The sequence below is a fragment of the Oncorhynchus clarkii genome, chromosome 16 (assembly GCF_045791955.1).
Source record: "Oncorhynchus clarkii lewisi isolate Uvic-CL-2024 chromosome 16, UVic_Ocla_1.0, whole genome shotgun sequence".
NCBI lineage: Eukaryota > Metazoa > Chordata > Actinopteri > Salmoniformes > Salmonidae > Oncorhynchus > Oncorhynchus clarkii.
Genome location: NC_092162.1, coordinates 14,602,540 through 14,619,988, shown reverse-complemented (window position 1 = coordinate 14,619,988; position 17,449 = coordinate 14,602,540). Strand labels below are relative to the sequence as shown.

Below are 17,449 nucleotides of genomic sequence, written 5' to 3'. Positions count from 1 at the left end.
TTATACATGATAATCAAATAGTTTTGTCTTGTTTGCCTTGCTGCTGTTTGGCTCCGTGAGATGTGTTGCTGAGTGGTTATTCTCTCAGGATTGTCTCTAGAAGCTGCATTCAGGGTTTAGTTGATTTGGGGAAATGGCATGATCAAAGCATGCTGCTTCCCACTAGTAATCACCAGATGTTACTTTCTGCACAGGCTGTACTGTATTCAAATCACATTTTATTGGTCACATACACATATTTAGCAGATGTTATTGCAGGTGTAGCGAAATGCTTGTATTTGAGTTTAATAGAAATAACACCAAAAAAAGAGAAATACTGCAAAACTGCTTAGGAGCTAGAAGCAGAACTGCCGTGCCTCTCAGCGCCATCTTCTCTCTGAGAAAAATATTGAGTAATATTGAATGATTCCTGTCATTTTTAATGTAGCTCATTTCATCAATTGCGTTGAATAGAGAACAGATTGAAACTGATACAGGATGAGGGACAGCGCGTGACTCCAGAGCCTCCTGACATGAACTGCATCTGAGACGGTCCTTGACTGAGCTCACATTACACTAAAACCCAGAGACAATCCCAGGAGGCCTTGTTATCCCAGTTCAAACAGGTTCCTGGTTCTATTGGTCTGCCAGAACTGACAATAACTCTCTACCAGGGGCTTTACATTAATCACTTATATCACCTGAGGCCTCTCATTTCTTCCCTGTGCCGGGTGGGTCTCCAGCCACCTCTACCCGGGGGAGGAAGGGGGGCCTCAGCCTCAGCTCCAGGGCAGGACATGGTGTGTGTGGTATGTGCCTCACCATGGCAACCCTGGAGCGCACACACACTGTGTGTATGTGCCTGTCTCCCTACTGCTTAAATGTGTATTTGTATTCATGTTTGTATGTGTATCTCCACTCTCCAGCCCGGTCCAAGAGCATGGTGATGGGAGATGTGTCCCGAGGCCCAATCCGCCCGTCCTCCCCCAGTCTCCAGGAGGGGGCTCTGAAAGCTGGCTGGCTGAAGAAACAGAGGAGCATCATGAAGAACTGGCAGCTGAGATGGTTTGTCCTGCGCTCCGACCAGCTTTTCTTCTACAAAGAGGAGGAGGAGACCAAGCCACAGGTACTGAACGTTCACACCTAAGCTCTTCTTCACGTTCTTACAGAGGTTAGCTGACATCCTTAATTTGGTTGAATGTGGGACCTTACTATAATGCCAACGTCGCAGGTTCAGATCCTCTCCACAAATACTTTGCATGTCTGCTGTGGTTTTTCCATCCATTCCTTAGACACGCAGGTCAAATGGCCAATAGAAAAGAAAGATCTTTCTATACCATGACCTAGCCTGGATGGATTACATTGTCATCGTGCCCTGCCTAGGAGGAAAATCAGGATAAAACATCATTTTGATACCGTCACTCAGTGTTGGTCATGAGTCATGACATCTGTTGGTTGACACCTTTTAATCACAGGTTGTCCATAGTCATCCAGCCAGAACTGATTTCTCTACACACACACCTCCCTGTGCAGTATTCAGGATGTGTGCGAGTGTCGATCTGGACGCTTTCCCCCCATCTAATCAATAGGAATCGGAGCAGGGCATTGCATAGGCACATGACACATCAAGGTCTCACACTGAGATGAAAGGAAATTATAATTGGAGGAAGGACATTTGCACAAAAGCGATCTATAGCCATTTCTCATCATGCAGAGCAGGTCATTAAGGAATGGATTGGTGTTAGAGCCAGAGAATTTGCTCCAAGACACATTCTGAAGGAAGAATAATCTCAGATCTTGAGTTACATTTTGGTTCTTCTCATTCATTCGTTCCCACCAGCAGTATTCAAGCCACATTGTACGCTTGGGAGATGTGCTTCTGGGCTGCTAGCCCTGCGCCAACGCTCTACCAATTTGTTGCCATGGCGACTAATGTGGTGACAGCTTGGCCTCTAGTTTGGCCATTTGGAAGATCGCAGCCTGTTTGATGTGGGATAGTGCCAGCTCCAGACTGGTAGGATGAGACCAATTTTCCTTCTGCGTAGTCTCTAATTAACAGGCCTTGATTAACAGGCCTTGTTAAATTACTATTGATCTGCATTTGATAATGTGTACATCTTCATCATTGGATAGATTAAAGAGATCAATATAAATAACGAGATCTTCGGTCTATTTCCTACCCTAATATTCTCATCATGATTTAATCAATATTTGTGATTTAATCGATTAGAGTCTCACTGAGGTATCATTAATCTTTGGTTTCAAATGGATCTATTCCCAAATGCTGCTGATTCCTGTGTTCCAGTTATGTCCTTCTCGGTTTGTTCGTTCCAGGGCTGCATACCCCTGCAGGGCTGTCAGGTGAATGAGCTCACCGCCAACTCAGAAGAACCAGGGAGGCATCTTTTTGAAATCGTTCCAGGTGAGGTGATCCATCAACACCAAACCCTCTCCTATTCTCACAAAAAAAATACATGTGCTGTCAAAGTCAGGCATCACCGCACAGAGCTGATATTTAACATTGCAGTTTCCTCAATACCGCCGTAGGCCAGCAGGGGGCAATGCTGATGTTTAACAACGGTGTCTGGTGTAGAGAATGTAGATGTAGGACACATACAGTACACACTACTGACTGGTAGATGAGCTTGCACTCAATGCACTGTGCAATTATATGACCAGCTAAGAATTGCTTTCGAAATCCTGTGGATGATAATCTCTCTCATAACATAATTTCCAAACTAAGACTCCAGAATCAGAACTAATCTCTAAGAACACATTAATACCTCAGGGAGAAAAGAGAATTGTCCAGGCTTATCGACCCCAATACCTGGGTCTCATGTCTATCAGGAGTCTGTTACTGTTGACATCCATACACAGACAATACACAGCGTTGCCTGGGGGCGAGTGTGCTGGAAAGACCCTACTCAATCAGCTCTTCAAGCTTTTGGTTGCTCTCAATACAGCCAAATGGTCATTTTCAATGAAAGTCACTCAGAGTATGCGAGTTAGCTACATCACGCAGTAAAGGGTATTTGCTAGGTGGTTTTTCCCACTGTTTATTGTTGTCGACGGGCCAGTGGGTCCCTGTGTGTTTTATTTATGCTGAGTAAATATTGCAGGAGAGTGTGACCCCAATCAGCCAAGTGTGGATGGGCCAGGCAGGCAGCACACAGCCAGACAAAGCCATTTCTGAAGACCATTAAAACAGTGCGACAGTGAGAATGGAAAGGGGATTGAATTTCAATCTGGTCTGTGCACTTTACATACCTCTCACTCCCAAACCCAACTTATCCCCTCCATACCGCCTACATCTAATGTTTACAAGATATTCAATCCTCAGGCCCTTGTTTTGTTTTTTTATCCCCCTTTGTTTTATTCTTAATCAGCTTAAACGAAAGCCTTTTTCGCTTCTCAGCTTTGAAATGAACAGCCACTGAGGGCTTAGGTTGACTTTCGCACTACGATAAAGATCCACTCTAGCACTTTAGTAAGAGGGGTTGGGAAACAGGGGATCATGGTAAACAAGTATTAGTGTAAGGCTTCAACAGAGGCGCAGGGAAGCTTTCTGTACACTTCTTACAGTGGGTCCACAGGGAATAATACATTGACCCATGCCAGCCAAAATGTCTCCATACAGTATGGAGTCAGATCCACTTTGGACCGATGGTCCTATGTCCTCATTCATACTATCCATTTCAACACTGGTTCTGGCACAGAGCAGTGCCTGCAATTCGTTTAACAATTTGGCTTTTGACTGCAGGGGGATAGAGAGCCCATGACTCCTGAGGCTACTGTCGGTATGATGTTCATAGCACGTTTGATGAATTTCTCTTAGCACCTTTCGTTTTCTGTTACTGCGTCGCGTAATCCTTTCAGAGCAAGGCTGGGCGATAGGGTGTTCCTGGGTCTCAGTTCACTGACTCTATGCATGAGCTCTGGCAATAAACGCCCTTGCAGGTCGTGTTTGTTGTGGACACCTTAAAGGTCCTTGCGCTGTCCAAACGAAAGAGAGGAAAAAGCCCCTGCAAACTGAGACTAACTCATCAAGGGTACAAGTAGCTGGATTTTCTTTGGGGTCCAAAATTTGGCAGGTGATGATGATACATTGATACATGATACATCTCCACTCATTTCCACAAGAACTTCTACATCGATAGACATCCTGTATGACCAAATTAACCTCTCTGATAGCATTTCTTCTGTCCTCATATCCAAGGGTTTTATTAAACTAGTTTGGGAGGCCTCACACCTTTTCAAAGTAAAATATCCTGCTTATTTTAACTGTAAAATCCTTGGGACCTAGAAAGTAAGCAATGAATGAAAGCACAGCCAAATCCAACAATCCATTTTGGTTCAACTGAAAGTATACGGCTATGACTGAAAGCCAGTCAGATTATGACTGAAAATCAGCTTAAGGAACAGTTGTAATAATCTGTGGTTTTTAAATGCTGTCTGTGCTTAAGGGGGCTACTCAAGGCTAAACTTCCCTTTGTGTTGGTTCTCTAGCCATAAAGCCAGCTGGGAAACAACAGGATGGTGCACTAACACACACACACACACACACACACACACACACACACACACACACACACACACACACACACACACACTAAAGCACAAGCCTGTGTAAACGTGACTACTTCAGCTAATTCCTTATTGCAGGCTACTTGTTTAGCCAGTGCATGTGCAAACACACACACACACACACGCACGCACGCACGCACGCACGCACGCACGCACACACACACACACACACACACACACACACACACACTTGGAGCCTGTCCCCTGCCCCCAGCTCTCCCACAGAGTATTTAACTAAGTTCAGCCTTATCAAATATCTGTTTGTCTATCCCCTTCCCCCACACGTGCAACATCCATGGGTTTTATTAAGCACACCGGTAACAGTTCTAGACAAAGGGACAGTCCTCCTCTCTAAAGACTTACAGTACTTCTGCTCTGAGTTCAGCTTGCTGTCAGTGCTGAATGTCTGTCTGATCATTCCTTACAGACCAGGCTGACTCGGAATAGGGATAGACTACAACAAGATCCTTATAAGTCTCTATAGTTAATTGCTGTGTGAAATTACGTGATTCTGATTGGTTTATGACCTTGTTTACTTGAGTAATGTAACCCAGGTTGGAAAAGTAGACAATATTAATGCATACCTACATTTCATCTGAGCTTCAGTGTGAGCTCTTCTTACTTGATATGCATAAACTGTCAGCAACTACAACAATGGTTCACTTCATGACCCCAGATAGTGTTGCGTAAGAAATGGAAACGAGCTAAGTGCTGGGTTTAAGTCCCACGTCTATGGATGGAAACGAGCTAAGTGCTGGGTTTAAGTCCCACGTCTATGGATGGAAACAAGCTAAGTGCTGGGTTTAAGTCCCATGTCTATGGATGGAAACGAGCTAAGTGCTGGGTTTAAGTCCCATGTCTATGAAAGGAAACAAGCTAAGTGCTGGGTTTGAGTCCCATGTCTCTGAGCAGCATGCTGGAATTAATACAGGCCATTTATCAAACGTTTTTATCGAAAGCGACTTGCTTGCATACAGTACTAGTCAAAAGTTTGGACATACCTACTCATTCAAGGGTTTTCTTTATTTTTTTTTACAATTTTCTACATTGTAAAATAATAATGAAGACATCAAAACTATGAAATAATACATATGGAATCATGTAGTACTCAAAAAAGTGTTAAACAAATCAAAATATATTTTATATTTCAGATTCTTCAAAGTAGCCACACGTTGCCTTGATGACAGCTTTGCACACTCTTGGCATTCTCTCAACCAGCTTCATGAGGTAGTCACCTGGAATGCATTTCAATTAACAGGTGTGCCTTGTTAAAAGTTAATTTGTGGAATTTCTTTCCTTCTTAATGTGTTTGAGCCAATCAGTTGTTTTGTGACAAGGTAAGGGTGGTATGCAGAAGATACCCTATTTTGTAAAAGACCAAGGCACGAACAGCTCAAATCAGCAAAGAGAAATGACAGTCCATCATTACTTTAAGACATGAACGTCAGTCGATCCAGTAAATTTCAAGAACTTTGAAAGTTTGTTCAAGTGCAGTCGCAAAAACCATCAAACGCTGTGATGAAACTGAGTCTCATGAGGACCGCCACAGGGAAGGAAGACCCAGAGTTACTTCTGTTGCAGAGGAGTTCATTAGAGTTACCAGCTTTAGAAATTGCAGCCCAAATAAACGCTTCACAGAATTCAAGTAACAGACACATCTCAACATCAACTGTTCAGAGGAGACCGCGTGATCCAGGCCGTCATGGTCGAATTACTGCAAATAAACCACTACTAAAGGACACCAATAAGAAGAAGAGACTTGTTTGGGCCAAGAAACACGAGCAATAGACATTAGACCAGTGGAAATATGTCCTTTTGTCTGATGTCCAAATTTGAGATTTTTGTGAGACGCAGAGTAGGTGAACGTATGATCTCCACATGTGTGGTTCTCAATGAGAAGCATGGAGGAGGAGGTGTGGGGGTGCTTTACTGGTGACACTGTCAGTGATTTATATAGAATTCAAGGCACACTTAACCAGCATGGCTACCACAGAATTCTGCAGTGATACGCCATCCCATCTGGTTTGTGCTTAGTGGGACTATCATTGTTTTTCAACAGGACAATGACCCAAACACACCTCCAGGCTGTGTAAAGGCTATTCGACCGAGGAGAGAGATGGAGTGCAGCATCAGATGACCTGGCCTCCACAATCACCAAACCTCAACCCAATTGAGATGGTTTGGGATGAGTTGGACCGCAGAGTGAAGGAAAAGCAGCCAACAAGTGCTCAGCAAATGTGGGAACTCCTTCAAGACTGTTGGAAAAGCATTCCTTATGAAGCTGGTTGAGAGAATGCCAAGAGTGTGCAAACCTGTCATCAAGGCAAAGGGTGGCTACTTTGAAGAATCTCAAATATAAAATATATTTTCATTTGTTTAACACTTTTTTGTGTATGGGCTAGTAGTACAAACTAGCCTACAGCATTGTGTGATCCAACAACATGATTACATTGATACAGTACATTGCGGTTTAGACTCATACTATAGATCACCATCACAAAGCTGGCCAGCCAGAGGCTTCCCAATTGATTAGCAGGGTCTGTTTGTTTTCTGTGTGGGGACGGTGGAGGTTTGTTTGGTAAGGAAAGGAAGAGCAGCCCATCTTCCTGTCACTCCACGCACAGCTGCACACAGCCAGGGAGGGAGAGCAAGGCAAGGCAACACAAGGAGAGCTTAGCTCTTCCTCTGGGACCTGCCTCTCCATAGGGGAGCTAGGGGATAGAGGGATTTGCTGCTGCCCATGTTAGTGAATGAGGGACCGTGTGAACGGATGAAAAATAAGAAGGGACTTGTTTTTGGGGTTTTGTTTTTCCTGGCATCGAGCATGCCTTATTGGCACCGTCTGCCCAGTAGTACCTGTTTGTGGATAAAGATATACAACCTCCAGGAGGGCAGTGTGTACGTTCATGCCCCAGCTGTAGCACTGTCAGCTCCCCTCAGTGAAACATGGGAATGGGGCTGGCCTGCTGTAAGCCCACCGGGCTCAAACAGGAACACCTGCAAGGTAATGCTAGCTACCTTTTTAGAGTTATATTTGGAAAATGTCATTTCATTTTATTTGAGTACATGTAATGTGCTGTAATTACAATGTACATTGGACAGCTATGGGTGGTTGAAGCCCAGTCTCATAGATTAGATGTAACATACTGTAGTAAATGTAAACACCCAAATGAGCATGATATGTTAGGTTTGGTATGGTTACATAAGACAGAAGGTTACCTAAGGCATAAATGAAAGGAGGGTGGTTGGGTTGGACGTGCACGTCTAGCAACCCAAAGGTCATCAAGGACAATTTTAGCAACTATGTACTACTTTTTAGCTACTTTGCAACTACTTAGCATGTTAGCTAACCCTTCCCCTAACCTTAACCATTTTACCTAACTACTAACTCTAAACTTAACCCTAACCGCATCCCCTAACCCTAATCCCTAGCCTAGCTAACTATAGCTACAATTCGTGACATAGCATACGTATTGCAAAATCGTAACATATTGTACGAATTGCAATTTGTAACATATCATGCGAATTGTAATTCGTAACATATCCTACGAAATGGATGATGGACATCCACAAATTAATACATACCACACAAAACGAAACGTAACATATCACTAAAGGGAGTGTTTCGGATTTACATACAGATCCATAGGAAATGCTATGAGACCAGGTTGGCGGTTGAGATGAATCTGTCTGTTGTGGATTTCACTTGTTTTGTCCATAGTGCAGTCTGTCATACCCCGACAGAAGGTGTACTTAGTAGGGGCACTAGAGGGGTTCAAAGAAGTGTTATCTTTAGTTGGTGGCTCTGTTGTTGTATAACATACATACTGCAGTCAGGTTTTGTGAAGAGTCCTTCATTTCACTTGAAGGGTAAGCTTTTCTGATTATCCAACAAAGGTTGGACAATCACAATGGTCAACAGGAGTTAATCCACTCCCAATCCTCAGAATAATTATTAACACTGACCACACACACATACCGTACACACACAACACCACTGCTTACCATTTACTGCAGTCAGTTAACTAAGCTCACACAGTAAAATCAGCGATAAGAAGAAATGTATTTTCGCAGTAAAACCCATCCTTCATCTTCCACTAAGGATCCATTCATCCACAAGCACAGTTGGCAGTCTGACATTTACCAACCTGAGGGAATCATTAGCATCCAAAAATGACCTTCACTGCAGTTTTCTGTGGAACATGAAGTGTCCTTTCCAAAATACCAGCCCTTCACTGTGCTCTGTAGGAGTGAGACTTACTATAATTAAATCCCAGAGCTCTTGTCTCCAAATCAAATCTGTTTACTTTCTTTCTTCAAACAGAGGATTTTCTTAGATTTGTTGACAGTCTGCCTGTCCTTGACTGATTTAGTGAAGCTGTCTTATCCGCCTGGCGGTGGGCTGGAAGACAAACTATTGGCTGTGTTCAGGCTCCTCTATGTCTGCGTCGGCAAGACATCTTTATCACTTGCTTGATTTCTCTCTTTCCCGTTGGCTAGGCAACCTGGTGGGAAGGGATCCATCTGGTCGACACTGTTATTAATGACAGGAACTGGGTCTGAAAAGCTTTGGCCTTCCTATCAGACCACATAAAGGAACAGCTTTTTGAAGAAGTGCTTTTCAAGCTGTAGCGATATCAAGTTCTATGTTTTAGAAACCGAAAGTAGCCAATAAAGACAAGACGGTCAGAAGGTATATTTGGTACAAGACAGTAGAAGGTATTATATTTGGTGAATGATATGATCATCTCCTACAGTGGGAGTCCATTTATTCTCTGCTTTATTGAAGTTCATATCAGATGGCAGCAGCTAGCTGGGCATTATTGCTTTATTCCTGTCTGGTATATGAGGAAGTTGTTTTGAAGCAGAAGACAAGTGGGAAAGACAGTATACCTTCGCAGAACCAATATTCCACCAGTCAAATGATAGGATCGTAATGCAATATTTTATGAAGGCAAGGGAATTCTCATTACTTTTTACTCTGGCATAAGGGGTTTCAACTTATTCTAAGACTATAGTAATATGGTAGCAATGCACTAACAGGAATTCTATCTACAGATGCTCTTAACTTGATCACACTTCTGTCGCAGAGAATTTTCGTGCTGCATCAGGAAATTCAAATGAGCCTTGTGAGTGGCTGAAAATTAGCAGTTCTCTTTCTCTCCATGCAGAGGTAGTCGAATCACTGGGATCAGGCTTGCTATCAAAATCATATTCTCTCTCGATTGCACAAACTCTAGGCCTAGGCCCTGTTACTGCAACATTCAAATGTACAAACATTTATCTAAAATTCAGCCATACACATCAACAACCGTTGTTTTATATAGAGTAATAACACAAGATAGACATTGGTCTCCACCAGACTATGACGTACAAATGTCTAGTGTATCCTAAGGTTATAAATTAACTGTCAAAATTTAGTTCAATTGTGGCCTGGGATGGTTTAGCGGTTAGGGACGCTGCCTTCAGTGCGCATATATGTGCCTACAGTGTCACGCAGATACGATTCCGGCCCGCGCCCTTCTGGCACAAATAAATCAATCCCCTGATTGACTTGATGTAGTTACACATTTCAAATGTGGACAGTCCATGGTTGTTTTCCCCCTGATCTTGATAAGAAATGACACTTTTGGATAACGTAAATAGGAAACTATTAACAAATAAAATAATAACAGTCAGTAAGCTACACCAATGTTAATTTCCATTCATACGAATTGTCAAGTAAATTGCCACAGTAGATTTTGTGTGGTAACCAAGGAAATACTTTACAGAATACTTGTCAAATAGATCAATTGCCCTTAGTCTGTTAAAAAAGGACTAAGTTGTTGCGATGGCAATACCAACCATAGGGCGAACATACACTACATGACCAAAAGTATGTGGACACATGCTCACCGAACATCTCATTCCAAAATCATGGGCTATAACAGCCTCCATTCTTCTGGGAAGGCTTTCCAACTAGATGTTGGAACATTGCTGTGGGGATTGCTTCCATTCAGCCACGAGCATTAGTGAGGTCGGGCAGTGATGTTGGGCGATTAGGCCTGGCTCGCAGTCGGCGTTCCAATTAATCTCAAAGATGTTCGATTGGGTTGAGGTCAAGGCTCTGTGCGGGCCAATCAAGTTCTTCCACACCGATCTCGACAAACCATTTCTGTATGGGCCTCGCTTTGTGCACGAGGGCATTGTCATCCTGAAACAGGAAAGGGTCTTCCTCAAACTGTTTCCACAAAGGTTGAAGCACAGAATTGTCTATAATGTCATTGTATGCTGTAGCGTTAAGATTTCCCTTCACAGGGACTAAGGGGCCTAGCCCGAACCATGAAAAACAGCCCCAAACCATTACTCTTCCTCGACCAAACTATACAGTTGACACTATGCATTGGGGCAGGTAGCATTTTTTTGGCATCCGGCAAACCCAGACTGCCAGATGGTGAAAAGTGATTCATTACTAAAGAAGAACACGTTTCCACTACTCCAGAGTCCAATGGTGGTGAGCTTTACATCACTCCAGCTGACGCTTAGCTGAAATAGCCAAATGCACAAATTGAAGGGGCGTCCACATACTTTTGTATATATAGTGTATCTTGAAAGACTTGGGTTGCAACAGGACACAAATATCATATTTTAGGGAGCGGTAAGGAGGTAACCAATAATAATTGAGATCAACTGTGCAGGTGAATTCAGCGTGTATTGATGGTTTTGAGGCAGAATTTTGAGGCACGGCGTCAATATTGGCATGTCCCAATGCCATGTATACTGAGTATAGTCTATCTGCAGATCGCGTACTACATGCCGCGAGGGTATCATTTATCTGAAAAGCCTGGAAGGGATGAGATCGCCAAGCCTATGGGTTTGTAGCTTCAACCCTGCAGCACACACACACACTTACACAGACCAACTGATTATTGGGCTGCTGAATGTTTTTTCTTTCCTTTTTGGTTTGTTTGTTCTTTTCCATATTATGTCTATCTCTGATAAACTGACCAGGAAAGGGCTGAAAATAGCCCATATTAATATATGTAGCCCTATAAATAAGGTTCATTGTCACGTTCTTACCTTTATTTCCTTTGTTTTGTCTTTATTTAGTATGGTCAGGGCGTGAGTTGTGGTAGGCAGGCTATGTGTGTTTTTCTATGTTTTTCCATTTCTATGTTTGGCCTGATATGGTTCTCAATCAGAGGCAGCTGTTTATCGTTGTCCCTCATTGAGAACCATATTTAGGTAGCCTGCGTTTCAATGTTGGCTTGTGGGTGTTTGTTTCCGTGTGTGTGTGGTTGTCGCCACACGGTACTGTTTCGGTTTGGTTATTTCACGTATTCATTTATTGTTTTTGTATTTCATAGTGTTCAGTGCTTTTCTTATTAAAATCGTCATGAACACTTACCACGCCACATCTTGGTCCGATCCTTACTCCTCTTCAGACGAAGAGGAGGAAATCTGCCGTTACAGAACCACCCACCAAAAAAGGACCAAGCAGCGTGGTAACAGGCAGCAGCAGGAGGAGCAGCACGATAAGGAGGAATGGACATGGGAGAACATTCTAGATGGCAAGGGTTGCTACACATGGGAGGAGATCCTGGCTGGAAGGGATCGCCTCCCATGGGAACAGGTGGAGGCAGCCAGGAGAGTGGAGGCAGCAGCTAAAGGGAGCCAGCACTTTGAGGGAACACGGCTGGCAAGGAAGCCCGAGAGGCAGCCCCAAAATGTATTGGGGGGGGCACATGGGGAGTGTGGCTAAGGAAGGTAGGAGACCTGCGCCAACTCCCCGTGCTTATCGTGGAGAGAGTGGCCGTTGTACCGGGCAGGCACCGTGTTATGCGGTGGAGCGTACTGTGTCCCCAGTGCGTGTGCATAGCCCGGTGCGGTACATTCCAGCTCCTCGTATTGGCTGGGCTAGAGTGGGCATCGAGCCAGGTGCCATGAAGCCGGCTCTACGCATCTGGTCTCCAGTGCGTCTCCTCGGGCCGGCATACATGGCACCAGCCTTACGCATGGTGTCCCCGGTTCGCCAGCACAGCCCAGTGCGGGCTATTCCACCTCGCCGCACTGGCCTGGCTACGGGGAGCATTCAACCAGGTAAGGTTGGGCAGGCTCGTTGCTCCAGATCTCCAGTGCGCCTTCTCGGTCCGGTCTATCCGGTGCCATCTCCACGCAGCAGCCCTCCGGTGGCAGCCCCTCGCACCAGACTTCCTGTGCGTCTCCAGAGCCCAGTACTCCCTGTTCCTGCTACTCGCACTCACCCTGAGGTGCGTGTCCTCGGCCCAGTACCACCAGTGCCGGCATCATGCACCAGGTCACCAGTGCGCCTTCAGGGTCCAGTACTCCCTGTTCCTGCTCCTCGCACTCGCCCTGAGGTGTGTGTCCCCAGCCCGGTACCACCAGTGCCGGCACCACGCACCAGGCCTACAGTGCGCATCGTCTGTCCTGAGCCGCCAGAGTCTCCCGTCTGTCCTGAGCCGCCAGAGTCTCCCGTCTGTCCTGAGCCGCCAGAGTCTCCCGTCTGTCCTGAGCCGCCAGAGTCTCCCGTCTGTCCTGAGCCGCCAGTCAGCCAGGAGCCGCCAGAGCCGCCAGTCAGCCAGGAGCTGCCAGAGCCGCCAGCCAGCCAGGAGCCGCCAGAGCCGCCAGCCAGCCAGGAGCCGCCAGAGCCGTCAGCCAGCCAGGAGCCGCCAGAGCCGTCGGCCAGCCAGGAGCCGCCAGAGCCGTCAGCCAGCCAGGAGCCGCCAGAGCCGTCAGCCAGCCAGGAGCCGCCAGAGCCGTCAGTCAGCCAGCAGCCGCCAGAGCCGCCCCTCAGTCCGGAGCTGCCCCTCAGTCCGGAGCTGCCCCTCAGTCCGGAGCTGCCCCTCAGTCCGGAGCTGCCCCTCAGTCCGGAGCTACCTCTCAGTCCTGAGCTACCTCTCAGTTCTGAGCTACCCCTCAGTCCTGAGCTACCCCTCAGTCCTGAGCTACCCCTCAGTCCTGAGCTGCCCCTCAGTCCGGAGCTGCCCCTCAATCCGGAGGAGTTTGTTCAACCCAGAGGCGTCCTTCAGTCCAGAGGTGTCCCTCAGTCCTGTGGGCTCATTTATTAGGGTTCCCAGGCCAGGGTCGGCGGCCAGGGTCTCCGTTCCTAGGAGGCCACAGAAGCGGACTAAGACTATGGTGGAGTGGGATCCACGTCCAGTGCCAGAGCCGCCACCGCAGACAGATGCCCACCCAGACCCTCCCCTATAGATTCAGGTTTTATTTTAATGTGGTCAGGGCGTGAGTTGGGTGGGCAGTCTATGTTTTCTGTTTCTATGTGGGGTTTCTTGTTTGGCCTGATATGGTTCTCAATCAGAGGCAGGTGTTAGTCATTGTCTCTGATTGGGAACCATATTTGGGTAGCCTGTTTTCTGTTGGGGTTTGTGGGTGGTTGTTTTCAGTCTTTGTGTGTCTGCACCAGATAGAACTGTTTCAGTTGTCACTTTTGTTGTTTTGTAATTTTAAGTGTTCAGTCTTTTGATTATTATTAAATTAAGATGAACACTAACCACGCTGCGCTTTGGTCCTCTCCTCTATCTCCAGACGACAACCGTTACATTCATGAAATCAATAACTTGCTGACAATAGATAACATCCATATATTAGCCATGTCAGAGACTCACTTAGATAATTCATTTGATGATGCAGCAGTAGCAATACAAGGATATACAGTTGAAGTCAGAAGTTTACATACACCTTAGAAAAATACATTTTAACTCGGTTTTTCACAATTCCTGACATTTAATCCTAGTAAAAATATTCCCTGTTTTAGGTCAGTTAGGATCACCACTTTATTTTAAGAATGTGAAATGTCAGAATAATAGTAGAGAGAATTATTTATTTCAGCGTTATTTCTTTCATCACATTCCCAGTGGGTCAGACGTTTACATACACTCAATTAGTATTTGGTAGCATTGCCTTTAAATTGTTTAACTTGGGTCAAACTTTTCAGGTAGCCTTCCACAAGCTTCCCACAATAAGTTGGGTGAATTTTGGCCCATTCCTCCTGACAGAGCTGGTGTAACTGAGTCAGGATTGTAGGCATCCTTGATCGCACACGCTTTTTCAGTTCTGCCCACAAGTTTTCTATAGGATAGAGGTCATGGCTTTGTGATGGCCACTCCAACAGCTTGACTTTGTTGTCCTTAGGCCATTTTGCCACAACTTTGGAAGTATGCTTGGGGTCATTGTCCATTTGGAAGACACATTTACGACCCAGCTTTAACTTCCTTTTGATTTTCCCATGATGTCAGATTCTGCGCTTGATGAATTTATGAAATTGCTTCTTCCAATTATTGATAAACATGGTTGAAAGAGATGGGGCAAAAGGAGTGGGACTCACTGCAAATCGTGAAGTTATGTGACTAAACTCAACAAATAGAAGAGGAAACTGTATTATGAAGCCAAGATCTATGACATGAAGAATGATGAAAAAAAACTTTGGAGTACTTTAAATGGAAACATGGGACAAATCTTTCATTGAATCAGAAACCATTTGGTTTTGTCAATTATTTGGGTAAAAGTGGGTAAACTTAAGCAGGAAATGCCAACAATGAACAGTGAGCCATCGTATTCGTGCATTAAAAAAAATATTATGAAAGAAAAGCATTGTAAGTTTGAATTTTGTAACGTTAGTGTGGGAGAGGTGGAGGCATTATTGTTATCAATCAATAATGACAAACCTCCTGGCACTGACAACTTAGATGGAAAGCTACTGAGGATGGTAGCTGCTATAGCCACTCCTATCTGTCATATCTTTAATCTGAGCCTAGAGGAAAGTGTTTGTCCTCAGGCCTGGAGGGAAGCCAAAGTCATTCCACTATGCAAGAGTGGTAAAGTGGCCTTTATTGGATCTAACAACAGGCCTATCAGCTTAATGCCAGCTCATAGCAAACTGTTGTAAAAAAAAAATGGAAGCTTCTCTAATGTCAAACATGTAAAATGTGGTGTACCGCAGGGCAGCTCTCTAGGCCCTCTTCTCTTTTCTCTTTTTACCAATGTCCTGCCACTGGCATTAAACAAAGTCTGTGTGTCCATGTATGCTGATGATTCAATCCTATATACACTACCGTTCAAAAGTTTAAGGTCACTTGTTTTTGAAAAAAAAAATAATAATCCATTAAAATAACATTAAATTGATCAGAAATACAATGTAGACATGGTTAATGTTGTAAATGACTATTGTAGCTGGAAACGGCAGATTTGTTATGGAATATATACACATAGGCGTACAGAGGCCCATTATCAGCAACCATCACTCCTGTGTTCCAATGGCACGTTGTGTTAGCTAATCCAAGTTCATCATTTTAAAGGCTAATTGATCATTAGAAAACCCTTTTGCAATTATGTTAGCACAGCTGAAAACTGTTGTTCTGATTAAAGAAGCAATACAACTGGCCTTCTTTAGACTAGTTGAGTGTCTGGAGCATCAGAATTTGTGGGTTCGATTACAGTTTGAAATGACTAGAAACAAATAACTTTCTTCTGAAACTCATCAGTCTATTCTTGTTCTGAGAAAGGAAGGCTATTCCATGCGAGAAATTGTCAAGAAACTGAAGATCTCATACAACACTGTGTACTACTCACATCACCGAAGAGCGCAAAACCCTCAAATGCTGATGCTCCAGATACTCAACTAGTCTAAAGAAGGCCAGTACCCGCAAAACACCAGTCTCAACGTCAACAGTGAAGAGGCGACTTCTAGTCAGAGTTGCAAAGAAAAAGCCATATATCAGACTGGCCAAAAAAAGAAAACATTAAGATGGGTAAAAGAACAACGACACTGGACAGAGGTACTCTGCATAGTAGGCCAGCATCCCGGAGTAGATTTTGCAGGTACTATTTATTGTTAACAACTTGTAAAAAACTCACTCATCCAATCTTTACACCTCTGTTCACGCACAACGTGCCAGATACATTCTTAAAGCAACCGTGTTCAGTTCTCAACTGAGCTATGACACCATATTACTGAAAACAACATTTTGCATAGTCAACTTACACACAGCACTGCCAGCCAGTAACACTTACCCCACCAGACATCAGGGGTATTTTCACAGTCCACAGGTCCAGAACAAATTCAAGGACACGTGCAGTATTATTCAGAGCCAAGATTGCATGGAACTCCCTTCCATCTCATATAGTGCAAATGAACAGCAAACCTGGGTCGAAAAAACAAATAAAGCAACAACTCACGGCACAACACCTCTCCCACATGTGACCTTCATGTTGTGTGTTTGTACTGACATGCAAACCCAGCAAAAAAAGAAACGTCCCTTTTCCAGGACCCTGTCTTTCAAAGATAATTCATAAAAATCCAAATAACTTCACAGATCTTTATTGTAAAGGGTTTAAACACTGTTTCTCATGCTTGTTCAATGAACCATAAACAATTAATGAACCTGTGGATCGGTCTTTAAGACACTAACAGCTTACAGACGGTAGGCAATTAAGGTCACAGTTATGAAAAATTAGGTCACTAAAGAGGCCTTTTTACCGAGGCATGAGGACTGCAGATGTGGCCAGGGCAATAAATTGCCATGTCTGTACTGTGAGACATTTAAGACAGAGCTACAGGGAGACAGGACGGACAGCTGATCGTCCTCGCAGTGGGCAGACCACGTGTAACAACACCTGCACAGGATCGGTACATCCGAACATCACACCTGCGGGACAGGTACAGGATGGCAACAACAACTGCCCGAGTTATACCAGGAACGCACAATCTCTACATTAGTGCTGACTGTCTACAATAGGCTGAGAGCGGCTGGACTGAGGGCTTGTAGGCCTGTTGTAAGGCAGGTCCTCACCAGACATCACAGGCAACAACGTCGCCTATGGGCACAAACCCACTGTCCCTGGACCAGACAGGACTGCCAAAAAGTGCTCT

The 17,449-nt window shown here is 44.6% G+C and overlaps 1 protein-coding gene across 2 annotated transcripts in view; it reads left to right on the top strand.

The window, feature by feature from the left end:
* Nucleotides 1-17,449, top strand: part of LOC139368018 (rho GTPase-activating protein 22-like) — a 37,574-nt gene that overhangs the window by 3,832 nt on the left and 16,293 nt on the right. The window contains exons 2-3 of one of the 2 annotated variants that reach the window (XM_071106505.1): nt 906-1,105; nt 2,314-2,401. In XM_071106505.1, the coding sequence (XP_070962606.1) occupies nt 906-1,105; nt 2,314-2,401 (288 nt within the window). Of the gene's footprint in view, nt 1-905; nt 1,106-2,313; nt 2,402-7,191; nt 7,568-17,449 lie in introns of those variants that run through there. The other variant, XM_071106506.1, reaches the window with a different exon arrangement.